Here is a 14,761-nt window from a genome sequence, read left to right on the forward strand (position 1 = left end):
AAAAAAAAAAAAAAAACCTCCCCTAAAAAAATAGATATTGACCCAATTTTTCATGTAAAGGTAAAAGTCCTCCTGAAATGTTTTCAGCTACTTTTTCCTGTTTTACTTTCCTGAAATTTTTCTTGTATTTCACAATTTTACTCTATTTATTGGCTTAAGAAGCCGAAGCTAAAACCTTAGAATCCAATTAAAATCGATTTTGTGAGTGTAGGTAATGGGCAAGAATATATTTTACATTATACTGTATTAATTTTTTTAATGGAATATTACACAACTCTAAGATAAAAATGAATTGAATTTGAAAAGGTTCACAAATTTACAAAGCACCAATTTACAGCAAATATTCCCACATACTTGAAAGACATTAATGTTTTTTTTAACTTTAATATTCTTCGTTTTGTCTCTAATTAGATAGGCAATTAGAAAATTTTACTTTTTGTTTCCTAAATCTACAGAAACTAAACCAGACATGTATGAGATGGCATGGAAGACCTTAACAACTTTGAATCCATAATGAAAACGTTTATCATAAATGTTTTTTTTTCTTTTACAATAGCTGAAGGTATTTTGTCTTGCATGAGTGAAAATCCTAAACTGATTCAGCATATGGACAAAACAACCTGTCAAGCATAGCAGTGGATGGACCATGACCAGGGCTTGTTACAGAGTGGAATCAAACTAGCTTTACTATGTAGCAAACTATACCACAGAAGAAAATTGATGGTGAAAAACATTGAAAATGAAACCGAGTGACTTTGAAAAAAGCTACAACAAAAGCCAAAGTACTTCCCTAACCATAAAAAAGTTTAATAAAGCCGTAAAAGAGAGGATGGCTTCAAGTTATTGCTCTACCGGCCACTGAATCCCACACTTCTGCCGTCTTGGCTTCTATCTTCTTCATTTCCACTGAGCAGCATTTCATAGTTTGTTCATCTGAGGTTGAATAAATCAAATTTCAAGACTTATTTTTTTTCATAAATTTTAAATTTACTATTGAAAGAGAATGCACTTTTGTCCCCCTCCTTTTTCCAAATGACTGTAAAGATAAAAATCCAAACACGCTCCCTCAAAAACAAACACACACGCTGACATGGACGACTGCCACATGTGGTTTGACATAGCAGTGGGGATAAAAAGTGCTCTTACATCAAATGTAAGTGTGATGCATACTGTGGGCCCAAATAGCTATATTATTTACAAACCGAACCACTACATTTAAACCACTCGCGTCTCAATTTTAACAACATGAATGGCATACAAACATCTGTGATATTATAACTTTTTATATGTGATATAGTATTCTCCAGCTTCCAAGCGGTTAGAAAGACTGACGTGTTGCCTTTAGGTTTTGTGAGTGGAGACGTTTTCTTTACAAGAGCCGTGGGAGATGTGGAGAGGAGGTGGGACGCACAACGGCGGGAACCATAGAGAAATTTGCGACTTGACTTTGCTGCCAAGAGTTGGATGACAAAATTAAAATCACTCTGAAAGAGTCACCTCCCCTAAGCTTTTTCAGTAAACAGTTTGTTTTGAACAAGAAATCCACAAAAAAAGAAAAAAAAAACATACGTCTGACTGAAATAGCTCTAAATCCAGCTTCCTGTAGTCAAGCTAACACCCGAAGGATGTTGGGGTCTCTATGGTATATGACCCAACTGGACCCAAGGCACTCTTGAGCGAACTCCACAGTTTCTGCGTTGCGCTTTAACCCATAAGTGTAAGAAGATGCTTGAGATTCGCAATGATAAAATGCCCTTTTTAAAAGTTACTTTAAAAACTAGCTATTAAAAAAAATGATGATTAGATTTTCTTTAATAATCTTGTAGAATTTACACACAGGTTAACAGTATCAAAAGATGTCTTTAATAAAATTCAGGACCCTATGCAGGTCTGAGGTCTACTAGCTTAAATCGTGCCGCTAAGTGTACAGAATTGCATTTTAAGTGAAAACACTTTTTTTTTTAAATTATTTTGATCCAAATAGGCTATTGAACCTAAAACTTTGAACTTATTTTTTTTCTATAAATGTGCCAATGTGAACTGATATGCAGTCATATCTATTGGTCAACTTGTAAAATGTCTTTTTAAGACCATTTGAATATTCAAAATTCGTTAATTACCTCTAACTATATTTGTATTTTTTATGGCTGGAGTCTGTGATTTGAAACCTGATTAAAAATGTTTGATTTTAAATTCTGTAACTGCACACTTTCTGTCAATTATATTGCTTGGTCTAAAAATCTGTGTGCGGGGCAATATCTCAGCAAGCTAACAGGATGACAAAGCGCAATTTCGTTAAAACAGCCACTAAAAGTACAAAATAAACCAAGCTTTCATAAAAACCCGTTAGATGGCCTTGTAAACTTAACTGAAATTAATTTCCTCAACGAGTATACGACAAGTTGACATAAATCGCTATTGCTAATGTTTTTTCGGTAAACTGTGCAGCAGCTTATGAAGGTCATAACAAGGATTGCAAAAGATGGATCTTCATCTTTAATAACAGCGGTCTGCCATTGAAAGACACTAAATAACACTGGATAAACAGTGACACAACGTGTTTCTTGATAAGGAGCTGTCAATGTTTGCAGATTTACTTAGCTAATGTTAGCGTTAGCCACAGAAGTCATCAAGAAGCTTGTTAGCTTGTGCAGATTTTTTAGTTAGTTAAAAATAGGCTGTTGATGTCCGGATTTTTTGTCAACTTCCTATAAACTGGAATGTATTATGCTTATTATTTTTAAAAGAGGCACTGTGATCACACCAGCAATATCTAGGCTAGCTTAGATTCTAATGAAAAAAAGAGTGGTTTCAACATTGTCATCACAATCTTGGCAAAAAGACTCTAGGAAATATTTTCCGCGATGTCAGAACGATTTGAATTGGTCTCATTTCTCTAGCTTGCATACATTCAGCTTTTTCTGTATTTCAAGACAGATTTTTCACTGATACCGACGCATAGCAGTCCAGATAGAAACACAGATCTCAACAGGCACTGATGAGACACCAGTGGGTGCAGATTATCTGTGTGTTGCACTTCAGCGGAAAAGTTCAGCGGATACCGTAAGAACCAGGAGCACTCTGACACCGGCCTGGCACGGCATGAGCATCTGGTGGTTTGCAGTTTCCAGCATCGGTTCTGTCTGCCCTTGATGGTTAAAAAACAGTGAAACAGTAAAATCAGTAGACAAACTGTCAAATTATAAAGAATAAAATATTATTTCTCATAAAAAAGAAGGCCCGCCCCCAAAAAAGGAAATAAAAAGAGAACTTCTTTTTGTGATACAGCCATTGTTAAATTCAAGACACTGGATTTAGAGTAGCAGCAGCACTAGCTACAGACAACTTAACAGTACACTCAAGTGTGTCAGATAGTTAACAACGACCAAAAGGAAAATCACAAGCGTTTTGTAGAGAGGCTGCTCTATGTTCCACATGTTCTCTGGCAGTGTCTGCTGGATAACTTGCCTCCTCACTCCCCTTGGGAAGATCCCACATTTTTTTACGTCCCCATATCGGCAGCCCTGTTTCAGGCCTCCCAGGCACAGCATTCTTCATCTCAAAACAGTCAGCAGATAAGCACAATTCTCCCTAACCCACTCTAGAAGCTGTAAACAAATTTCCCTCATCACTCGGATGCGTTTTCTTTGTCTTTTATTTTTTTAAGAAGTTTACTTCTTTCTGTCTTTAAAGTCTTTTCCTTTGTTTTCCTTTTCTCTATTTTCTTTTTCGTATTTGTCCTTGTCTGACTTGGTCACACTGTTGTAGGAGGGCGGGGAAGCCGTAGAAGGCGTCATGTCTGTTTTATCGGACGTGGAGTTCTCGTTAAACTTGCTTATGACCATCACGTCTTTGTCTGGATCTCGAATGCCGTCCTTCAGCTTCTCCTTGTACATGGCGGAGGCCTTTTTCATGGCCTGGCGGATCAGGTAGCGGCGGAAGGCTCTCTGGATAATAATGGCCGACATTTCCTCTTGCTTGCGACGCAGCGTGGTAGTGATGGGCTCGTAAGACACCTTCGATGGGTTGGAAGCCATGAAGCGCTCTTCCATCTGCCCTCGTAACACGTCCATCTCGCCCCCTTCACCCAAGACTCTCTTGGTGAAAGCAAAGAGGATGTCAAGGCAGTGGATCCGTTCGCCACTTACCATCGGCAGATCCATTTGAACCAGCTGGATCATGTTAGGCTTGGGTATCCGCAGTGGTGGATCGAGAGCGTCTGCAAAGTCAGAGAGCTTACAGTACTCCACAAACTGTGTGGCGTCCGGATCAAAGCGTTCCCACACCTCGTAAAACATTTCAAAATCATCCTCACTTAGAGGCTCAGCGCTCTCCTCTGTGGCCACACTGAAGTTCTCCAGGATCACAGCAATGTACATGTTGACCACAATGAGAAAGCAAATTATGATGTAGCTGACAAAGAAGAATATGCCGACTGATGGGTTGCCACAGTTGCCTTTGTAGTTGTTGCCTGGGTGCTCCAGTTGGCTGTCGCAGTCAGGCTCCCTTTTGTTCAATATTGGGGCTAGAAGGCCATCCCACCCAGCAGAGGTGGTGATCTGAAACAAGCAGATCATACTGTTCCCAAAGGTCTCGAAGTTGAACATGTCGTCGATCCCAGACTCCTTCTTCACATACGCAAAGTTGGACATCCCAAAGATGGCATAGATGAACATGACCAGGAAAAGGAGAAGGCCTATGTTAAACAGGGCAGGGAGGGACATCATCAAGGCAAAGAGAAGCGTCCGGATGCCCTTGGCGCCTTTAATAAGACGAAGGATCCGACCTATCCTTGCTAGTCGGATCACTCGGAACAGGGTTGGGGACACAAAGTACTTTTCGATGACTTCAGATAAAAACATACCTGAAAAATACCAAAGATTCCACGTTTAGTCATGTGATCAACTTAGCAAACCATTTCAAGACTTTAGGAATTTGGAAAACTCCCTTACCTACAATCGAAAGAATCACCACCACAAAATCAAAGATGTTCCAGCCAATAGTGAAGTAGTAGTGGCGCAGAGAGATTATCTTGAGAACACATTCCCCAGTAAAGAGCACAATGAAAACCAGGTTGATCCAATAGAGGATGTTGTCCATCTCCTTCGTCTGGTCGTCCGTCTCAACCATCATGGTCACCATATTAAGGCAGATAAGGATCATAATCACAATGTCAAAGGCCTGTTTTGTGATGCAGTCAAACACACAGCCTTGGAATGCGTTCTGAAAGCGGGAGAGAGAACAAAAAAATTTAGCTTCTACTACACCTCAGTAACTAATCAGTTTGAGATGAAGCAGGATGTAGACTCACTGCTGGACGAGGAATAGGTTTTTGTGGTTTCTTGGAACCCAGTTTCTTCATAGCGTTGTAATATTTCTTCTGTTCTTCTGTCATGAAGATGTCCTGACCTCCCAAGTAAAGGAAATAAAAACAACTGGTTACAACCAATTTCATTCATCTTTGAGAACACAAAATAAATAATACTGTAGTTTGTTTTTGTTTTTAATAAAACAAAGTCAAAGGAATAACTAAATTGCATAAGACACTTATGTCCCCTGAAGGACTTCAACACCATTCAGCAGTGGATGCAGTTTATGTTCCATAAAAGACTTGGTGGTCATAGATTGGAACAAGCGCTGGACCAAGCGGAGTCGCTGACTATAAAGCACTTTGGGCCTTCTAAGAAGGTAGTAAAGCAATATATGAGTATATGTATGTTACCATGTACATTATAAGAACAGTTATTAGTTTCAGGGTTGGTCTATGCTAACTTTAGACTGAGGATAAAAACAAAGATTATGTGGCATCAAAAGAATTACAGCATGGTTTGGCTTTCTAGAATAAAAATATCATTTTTATTTTTTTTCTATTTGTACTGTTCAGAAGCGAATAGCAAAGACAAGTCATCATCCAAAAAAAAAACCCACAATTTTACAATTACACTGTTTTCATAAAATCATAATTATGCAAATAAACTCAAAAGCAATAAGTCATTCAAAAACATGACGATGGATGTGAACGAATACTTTGACTTACAGTAGATACATTTAACTTTCTTTCACAGCACTAGCGCTAATCATCTATCAAAGGAGACGTTGGCGTCTTACTCAGGCATTGGAGCAACAAGCTACGTGGGAGCGACTACAAATGAAGAGATTTTGTGAAATTGTGGGACCTCTTGTGGCACCCGCTATGTGGTGCCGGTCACTGTTCACTCATTTAACTTGAAAAAAAAAAAAAAGTTTCAATTGGAGTTTTTCAAAACATGTCAATTTCAATATGGCTTAAAAACCACTTACTGCAAGCCCCCAAAATAGTTTTTTTAATAAATTCGTTTTTTTTTATCCTGTTACCATTAGGCAAATTTATCATCGCAAATACAATTTGCACAATTTCATAGTCAATAAAAACACAGCTATTGAGACCTAGACATTGTAGAAAAAGGACTACATGACTGAAACATTTTAATACCACTGGCTATGAAATTTTACATTACTGACATAATCATTCATATTTGGGCAGTGGATCACTTAAATTCTGAAAAAACAGTCAATCCTTTTAACTGTATTTATGTATTTAACAGAAATACTTGGTGTGTATTCTTACTGCAACACAGTAAAACATATACTGTATACTTGAGCATTTCCTGTATTGAAACCACTGTGGTCACTACGCCGTCTCTAATTGCCCTCTCACTTCCATAGAGGAGGCGCCAGCCACAACCTCAGAGCTGCTCAGTGAGCATGTGATGTGTATCTGGAAGAAGTGCTGGTGTCAACACTGAACCACCATCTGTGTGCTCTGGCTGCAGGGCAGCACCACCACAGTCACTGATACAGTTTATCAGTGACTTTACTGAGAAACTGTATCAGTCAACTGTAATAGTGGGGGAGGGAAACAGATTTGAACCCCCCTCCACCCCCTTCCACGTCACTCTGTCTCCCTCCCCCATCTTCTGGGCGTTTCCAGTTGTTTGCTCTTTGGTTGAGTGGAGGGAGTGTTTCCAGACGACATCTGCTGCGACGCTGGTGCATGTGTGAGGCAGGCGGGGTGTTTTCTGTGACTCATGCTCCCGCAGCAATCCTGGGCAGCAACAGGCTCTCACCGAGCAGCAGCTGATCATTACTCTGTAGATCATCTGTTTTAACCGTGGGCACTTTTTAGCCCGCTCGTGTGTTCGCTTGGCTCAACGTGACAAAAGCTTTGCTAAATTAGGAAGTGAACAAAGCTGATGGCTGTATTAAGACAGTGCCTATTTAATAATTGACTATTGAAAACTCTGGTTTACGTAGCAGTATTCAATTCAGCGATTATCATCTGGATGTAAGACCAACCAGAATTATCATCCCTCCACCCACGTGCTTTACAGTAAATAAAAAATAAACCTCTGTTTAAATGCTGCTTATTAGGAGTGTAACAATTAATTGACATCATGGATTAATCTATTTATTCTTCTACAACACAACTAGAGTTGTTAATTAAAACCACTTATACATTTAGAAAATTGTGTCAAAATGAAATAAATTGATTATAATCGATTTTGGAAAATACTATTTGGATTGAGGCATGGTAGATTCATTTCACCAGCAGGCATATTTTAGTCTTAAGTCACGGATTGAAAATTAAAGAGCAATTAGTGTTAACATTTTTGATGTAGCTTAAACAATTTTGAAGCAGAAGTGCCTCATGTCACCAAGACTCTGCCCAAGGATGCCAAAATATACCTTCAGTTTTGTTCAATTTGTTCAATAAAAAAGAGAGCTCTTTTTTTTAACCATTATCTATTATTGCGAATTAGGGCCACCATATAAAAAGAAAAAAATGATACATTTACGAGAATAGAGTTGCAACATTTTCAGAAAAGTTTTTTTTTTTTTTTTAAGAATAAAGTCGTTGATAAAAAAAGTTTTTTTTAAAGTACGAGAATAAATTCATAAAATAATGACAAAAAAGTTGCAATTTTACAAAACGTTGTAAAATTATGAAGATAAAAGTCTACATTTTACAAAAGTAAACTCATAGACTCATGAGTGAAGGAGTTAATTTATAATAATAATATTATTATTTCATAAATTATAGGTTAAGTATTCACAAGAGTAAAGTCATAATTTATTTTTCAATAAGAAATATAAACAAACTAAAAAAAATTCAAATAATTACGACTTTATTCTTGTAAAATTGTGACTTTCTTTTCTAATAAATGTACATCTTTATTTTTCGTAAAATCACAACTTTTTCTCATTAATTTATGAATTTATTCTAAAAAAATTACAACTTTTTTTTCTCATTTTATGACTGGATGCCCTAATACTCTGTTGTAGATATAAGACACATTTTAGGGGCGTTATTGTATAAAGTCGATTCCCCCCAAACCCTTTAAAGCTAACAAAAACAATTCCAATTGGTCCCCTCCCCCGTCTTACTTGTTCAGGAGATGGGGGGAGGGTTTGTAAGAAGCCATTTTTAAATTCCACTGTTACTTTGACCCATAATTTATGCTTTTTACCTCAAATGTAACAATAAATGAGCAAATGTACAAATATAAGAAACTTATCTTCTTCTTTTGCTGGTTGAAGTTGTCAATGATGACACCAATGAAGAGGTTGAGGGTGAAGAAGGAGCCAAAGATGATGAAAATGACGAAGTAGAGGTACATGTACAGGTTCACTTCATACTGAGGCTGATCCTCCAACTACAGGCAAAGAAGAATGAGCAAAAAACATTAGTTTACATCACTTATTTACACATAAGGACAATATAATGATAGCAGACATCTAATTCTTAAATTACGTAGTTCTTTAGCTTTATGAAGTTTAATATTTCCAATGAAAATAATTAGTTGTATTAATACAGTACATTCTCCAACTAGAAGACGTACTGCGTGGAGAAGTGACTTACATCTCTGGAGTCAACAGCTGCATACATGATGTCCATCCACCCCTTAAATGTTGCCTGAAAGCAGAAAAACAGATCTTTAAGCACAATTCCAAAGAGTCTTTTTCCTCTTTTCTTTTCTAACAGTTAGCTAATAAAAGTGTTTGTGCAAAAACAACAAACTACTTGACCGTGATTGCAATTATTCAATCAGCAATCTCTTAGTGGGTTTAAAAAGGGCAGATTTGTTTTTTTGTTAATTTGGAAAAACAACAGACAAAGGTAGAACATTTGAAGCAGAGAAAATGGCACAGCCTCCCACTTTCCAGCACCCGTGTCCTTCCACCTCCACTGGAAGGCATCCTGACCACATGGCCAAACAAATGCAATTGTCGAGGTCCTGCAAAATAACGAGCCTCTAACTCTGTATCTAGCCAACAGCCATTCTTAAGTGGAACTGGGAAAATCAGAGACATTAGAGCATATGTGACATATTTTATTAACTTTTAACACCCAAGTGTAAAAATATTTGTCCACCTAAGATCCACTCCAAAACTATTAGGCCATAATAGAAACAACAGCTGAAACTGGTTATGGTGTTTTTGGCTGGTTAGCAAAAAACTCAAAATGCTAAAGAGATATAAACATAACAACTTCTGGTTATTAATTCTGCTATATATATATATAATAATTTAGTTGTTTCTTTTAGAATATTTTCTGTTTTTTTTGTTAAGTTTTCTGGGAATTGCATTTACTTTGGAGCTCTGCTTTGGTCTCTGCCGTCAACCGACAACAAAATAAACTACCTTAAAATTACACTAAATTTTAAACTGTTTCTGTGATTAACATGATTCCAAGTGATTTTGATGCAGAGAAAAGCAGCTTTGCTCCCCTAGTTTTCAAACAATACCATACTAATATAAACTGTAATGCAAAGCTGCTTTTCTCTGCATCAGAATCTGTTGGAATTATTTTAACTGAGTAAACGGTTGAAGAGTTACGGTAATTCAAAGAATGTCAACACTGGAGCTAAAGTTCCAGTGTCAAAGGGTTTATCTCTACCGTTTTAGCTGTAATGGTACATACACACTGGGCATGTGATGAACAATGCAAAAGATGTATTCTTGAAGGTGCTTTTAACATATGGTGTTCATACTTGAATTTCGCTACCCAGTACTTGTTCATTTACTCGCAGTTTGGCACCAACTGTCAAACCAGTGCAAGTCTCACGAATCTTGTTCCAGGGTTTTTTCTTTGACAGCTCTATTCCGATTAGGGCTGCCATGATTAGTTGACTAATCGACAACTAATCGACTAATTTAATAGTGTATTAGTCGTTACTTTGTATTATATGGAGTCAGAGTGTTCTAAAGTTGAAAGTTATATTGAAGTTCAATGGCTGCCCATTTCCTGAAAATAGACTTAAAGCGCGCGTAGCAACCGGTGAACAAGATAGTTTTGAATGTGGAAGCCATACCCAGACTTCCGAGTCCAATGTGAACATAGCATCAGTATCACTTTGTTTCTTGTCCTCGTGCACTTGGTTTTAGCTAGTTAGTTGTTGCTATTTTTCAATGTCTAACAGTTTTGTTTGATCCTACGCCTTTGATGTCTAAGCCTTTGATGTCTAAGCCTTTTGGTTGAGTTATTAGCCAGAGGTTAGCAACCTCCTATCTGGTATACTTTTTATTATGATTTGATTTGTTATCAACACTCTAAAGCCTGGAGGTGAATATCACATCCATGGTGCCACGTGTCACTTAAACTCACCACTTGCAACAAAGCGAGATAACCGGCTCCCACGTTGTCGAAGTTGATCTTAACATTTTTCCAGCGAGCGCTATCGTTGACCAGCAGCAGGCACTCCGTCTTGTTGTTGACTACTTCGATGGGAAACATTTCCTCTGTGGTGGTGTTGATGCAGTGGTAGTATTTTCCGGCAAACAAATTGACGCCCATGATGCTGAAGATGAGCCAGAAAATGAGGCACACCAGGAGCACGTTCATGATGGAGGGGATGGCTCCCAGAAGGGCGTTCACCACCACCTAGACAGGTTCAACAGAGATGAATTCAATAGGACTGCGCATGTCAGCATGTTTAATACATTTACAGCCATTATTTAACTCTAAAACGTTTGTAAAATGCAGATATTTGTTTTATCACTTCGCCCATGCCTTAATTAAGAAATACAAGAGACCTTCACGACATACATGTCTACAGGGATCCTTTACCATGACAGTAGGAAAGAAGGTGGATAGGTGAAAGGTTCAGATTCGATAGGTAAAAAAAGCAAAACAGAAAAAAACCTTAGAGAGGCGGGATGAAGTCACAATATTTTGTCTGACTGTAAATGAAAAAAGACACATAAAAGAAAAAAATTACAGATCAAAGGCACCACACAAGCAACATCAGAAAACAAAGCTTGAGAACAGCTATAAACAGTAATGCATTGGCACAATGTGAAGAAAGTCATGCAGAGAGAAAAGCAGAGTTGAACTACAAGTAGAAGATAGCATTACAGAAAGTTGAGCAAGCATATATATATTTCAATTCCCAGTGAGTTTTTCTTTCCAAAGTTGCCCATTCCTTGCTAAACGCTGAGGATTACTTTGAGATATAAGATGTTGGTCAGTCACATTTAAAATACTCTAAAAATATGGAATGATATTGACTTAATCCGAGAATACCAATCATAAAAAAACTATTTTCTTTGTTTTTTTTTTTTGCTTGTTGTTTGGGGATTTAAGGCTACACCAGTTATGAGTTGAACAGAATTGAAATATTCCTTATACTACATTCACAACAAATGTCATTGGCACATCAAATTAGTATCCACTGCATGCTAAGTACTCCTAGAAGCCTGTGCAAAGGTGTGTTCATAAGCTCAATGCACCTTTTAGCTTAGCATGTTGCACACGTTAGCATAGCATTATTTAGCTTTTACTTAACACTAATAGCTTTAGCTTTACTCATGGAGCTTTTCTGGCTAACTTTAATTTTAGACTACAACTGTTCTAGCTAGCAGTTGGATAGGTCGGTTGGTTAAGAGCAGGACTGGCTCATGGATAATCAAGGGTCAATTCCCAGAGTATCCAGTGTGGGCCTTTACCCAGCACTTTCAAGTTATGTAAAGACTCCGGCGTCCGTACCAAAACTGGACAGGATGCAGTGTGAGCCCTGGGTTAGGCTACTGCTTAAGGACTTCACACTACTGCCTAACTCTATAGCCACAATGGCTCCTGGGTCTGGGTTTCCCTGTGCCAGTCCCCAGGCTGGATAAAATATAGGGTTGTGTCAGAAAGGGCATGCGATATAAGAGTCTCTGCCAAACCCAACATGTGGGTCAGTGAAAGTCAATTTGTCGTGGCGACTCCTGAGGGGATATGCCAAATGGTGAAGAACTACAACTAATTTAACTCTACTGCTTTTAGCTTTAGCCTAAACCTAACCTATACTTAGGGATGAGACAAAAGCCTTTAAAGTCTTACTTGGATCATCCTTTGAGCTATTTTTTTAAGATTTCATAGTTTTACATTTTTTTCTATGTAGATTTTTAACTAAGATTGTGGGATTTTTTTGCCAAAATCGGTAGTAAGCGGGACCAGTGATGCAAAGCAACCCCGCCCCCCCTTCCCCTTGCTATTGCAGAGAGGAGCAGGAAATTTGTGACCCACTGAGCATATCTTCAATGTCAGAAATACAATATTTGATCAAAGACAATTTTTTGTCTGCTCCTGATTCGCAATGACTTAAATAAATAAACAAATTACAAAATTTTATGTCCTCCATTGTCAGAAAAATGCCACTTCAATATGTAAAAAGCACACAAAACAAAAACATGATTTTCATCAAAGTTGGTGTTTTTAAAAACTTAGATTCATTTTTCTTGACATTTTTTAGCTTCACGTAATATTTACTGTTATTAAGCATTATATTTCCTCCTTCTTTTGTTGGTTAGGCTTTCAGGATGTCCAAAGACATTCACAAAAGGTCACAGTCCTGATGTTCTTACCCTCATGCCCTCAAATCGAGACAGGGCCCTAAGGGGCCGGAGAGCTCGTAGCGTCCGCAGAGATTTGATGGCACTAAGCTCAGAGTAACCCAGAGCATTAGCCACAAGGCTGACCAAGGACACCTGAAAGATATCAGAGGCAGATCAAAAACAAAAACACATTCATATAGTTTTATTAGCCATACTGCTAAACTAAAAGGTATTGAGTAAGCAAAAAAACGTACATTTCTTATAATGTTTCTTATTCTAACAATTTTAAAACAGAAGTACGGGAAATACTTTTTCTTTGAACACTCACATCTACAATGAGGAAGTCCAGCCAGCACCAAGCATTGGTGAAGTACTTAACAAAACCATACGCCACCCACTTCAACAGCATTTCCAATATGAAGACATAAGTGAAGACTTTGTCTGCATACTCCAGCACTGTTTTTATGGTTCGTCTCTGCTCGATATAGACATCCTCAAATGCCTGCACATGAAGAATTCGAAAACAAAGCAAATCAAAAATCCAGCAGTGTTAGAAAACTGTTAAAAAGACACACAGTAAGTAAAGTCAAGGATTCACTCACCAGAGCTCCACTACTTAGCAGGATCATGAAGATAATGAAGGATTCAAACCAGTTGTGCTCCACTATGATAAAGCAGGTTTTCCTGAGTGTCCACCAGCTCTTAAAATGGTTCCCTTCCTCATCAACCTGGCAGCATTGGAATCTGCTCACACAGCCTGTGTACATGAACAAAACAGGAATGGGCAACGCACCTCTTAAATTCCTCTTTTAAAAACAGAAATGCAAAGATACAAAACAAAAATTTCTTGCCACATATTAGCAGTCACCCATCATACTACTGTAAAGAAGTCTTGGACATTTAAAAAAGACTTGTGGAAGTCACAACTACATCATTTCAAGGTCAGCTTTTGCATTCAACAGTAGGAAACGTAATAAAGGAGATGGCAGCTCTGTCTCAGCTCCTACAGGATCAGTTGGAATCATGCGCTACAAATTGATGCAGCACAATGTAAAATATATTCAGAATATATAGTTTGTTTGGTGCTGCTTCCAGGAGAAAGCAGCCACAGCAGCCTGCAGACAAAACAACACCAAAAAATTAAAAATAAATTATAATAAAACAAAAAACCCTAAAGCCAACACATTCTCAGTCCCTACTCGTCACATATTGACGTTTGGTTAAGACCCCCTCAGGTCAAAAAATTATGGTTTGGGTGTCCATAACTCATTGTCTTTTGACATGCTGACTGTTCCCATTAAATCACGGGTCCCCGACCTCCAGGCCGCAAACCGGAACCGGTCCAGTACTGCAACGCGGAGTACACCGGTACCCTAACCAAATACCGGTACCCTAACCTGGCACTGGATGAGGTATCAGACATGGTACGGAGGGGTCCTTAGCCAAACGTCAATATGTGACGGCTTGGGGATGAGAATGTATTGCCAAAGCAGCGATTTCATGACAGAAATCCACATTTGACAAACGACTTTTACTAAATCAATCCAAATATTGCATAGGGTCAGGGGTGAAAGTAAGCCGTAACGGTCCGGAGCAGCGTTCTGGTGGAACGCCGCTCCGGCTGGAGAGATCAGCTCTGCGGACGGTTTTCACTGTATCAAACATAACAGAAGCCACAGTCATTCTTATGGAAGAAAAAACAATGAAAATTGACACTCAAGGTGAGAGCAGGCAGCGCTTTATTTGGATATTTGCATAGTTTTGGTGGCACATCGACCAGATGATTCAATCCTACGCATCTCTCTCTCGGTCTGCGCTCTCTCCACGTCACTGTTTTGATTATTTGAGTCTTCCCAACTCATCGGCCCCCAACGCGCCAGCAGTTCCCATTAAATGTGTGGTG

The 14,761-nt window shown here is 38.4% G+C and overlaps 1 protein-coding gene and 1 long non-coding RNA gene across 3 annotated transcripts in view; one reads left to right on the plus strand and one right to left on the minus strand.

The window, feature by feature from the left end:
* Nucleotides 1–370: 370 nt before the first annotated feature.
* scn1lab (sodium channel, voltage-gated, type I like, alpha b) overlaps nt 371–14,761 on the minus strand; it is a 46,274-nt gene continuing 31,883 nt past the window's right edge. Inside the window, exons 18-26 of one of the 2 annotated variants that reach the window (XM_024294228.2) lie at nt 13,461–13,615; nt 13,187–13,360; nt 12,889–13,011; nt 10,646–10,921; nt 8,900–8,953; nt 8,556–8,693; nt 5,312–5,416; nt 4,953–5,223; nt 371–4,864 (exon numbers count right to left, since the gene is read on the minus strand). In XM_024294228.2, coding sequence (XP_024149996.1) covers nt 3,672–4,864; nt 4,953–5,223; nt 5,312–5,416; nt 8,556–8,693; nt 8,900–8,953; nt 10,646–10,921; nt 12,889–13,011; nt 13,187–13,360; nt 13,461–13,615 — 2,489 coding nt within the window. In that variant the 3' untranslated portion in view covers nt 371–3,671. The remainder of the gene's footprint in view (nt 4,865–4,952; nt 5,224–5,311; nt 5,417–8,555; nt 8,694–8,899; nt 8,954–10,645; nt 10,922–12,888; nt 13,012–13,186; nt 13,361–13,460; nt 13,616–14,761) is intronic. The other variant, XM_024294229.1, reaches the window with a different exon arrangement.
* LOC118599774 lies at nt 5,410–6,243 on the plus strand. Its single transcript, XR_004949271.1, has 2 exons — nt 5,410–5,688; nt 6,066–6,243. It is a non-coding gene; the product is annotated as an uncharacterized LOC118599774 (long non-coding RNA).

Source organism: Oryzias melastigma, linkage group LG2 (assembly GCF_002922805.2).
Source record: "Oryzias melastigma strain HK-1 linkage group LG2, ASM292280v2, whole genome shotgun sequence".
Taxonomy (NCBI): domain Eukaryota; kingdom Metazoa; phylum Chordata; class Actinopteri; order Beloniformes; family Adrianichthyidae; genus Oryzias; species Oryzias melastigma.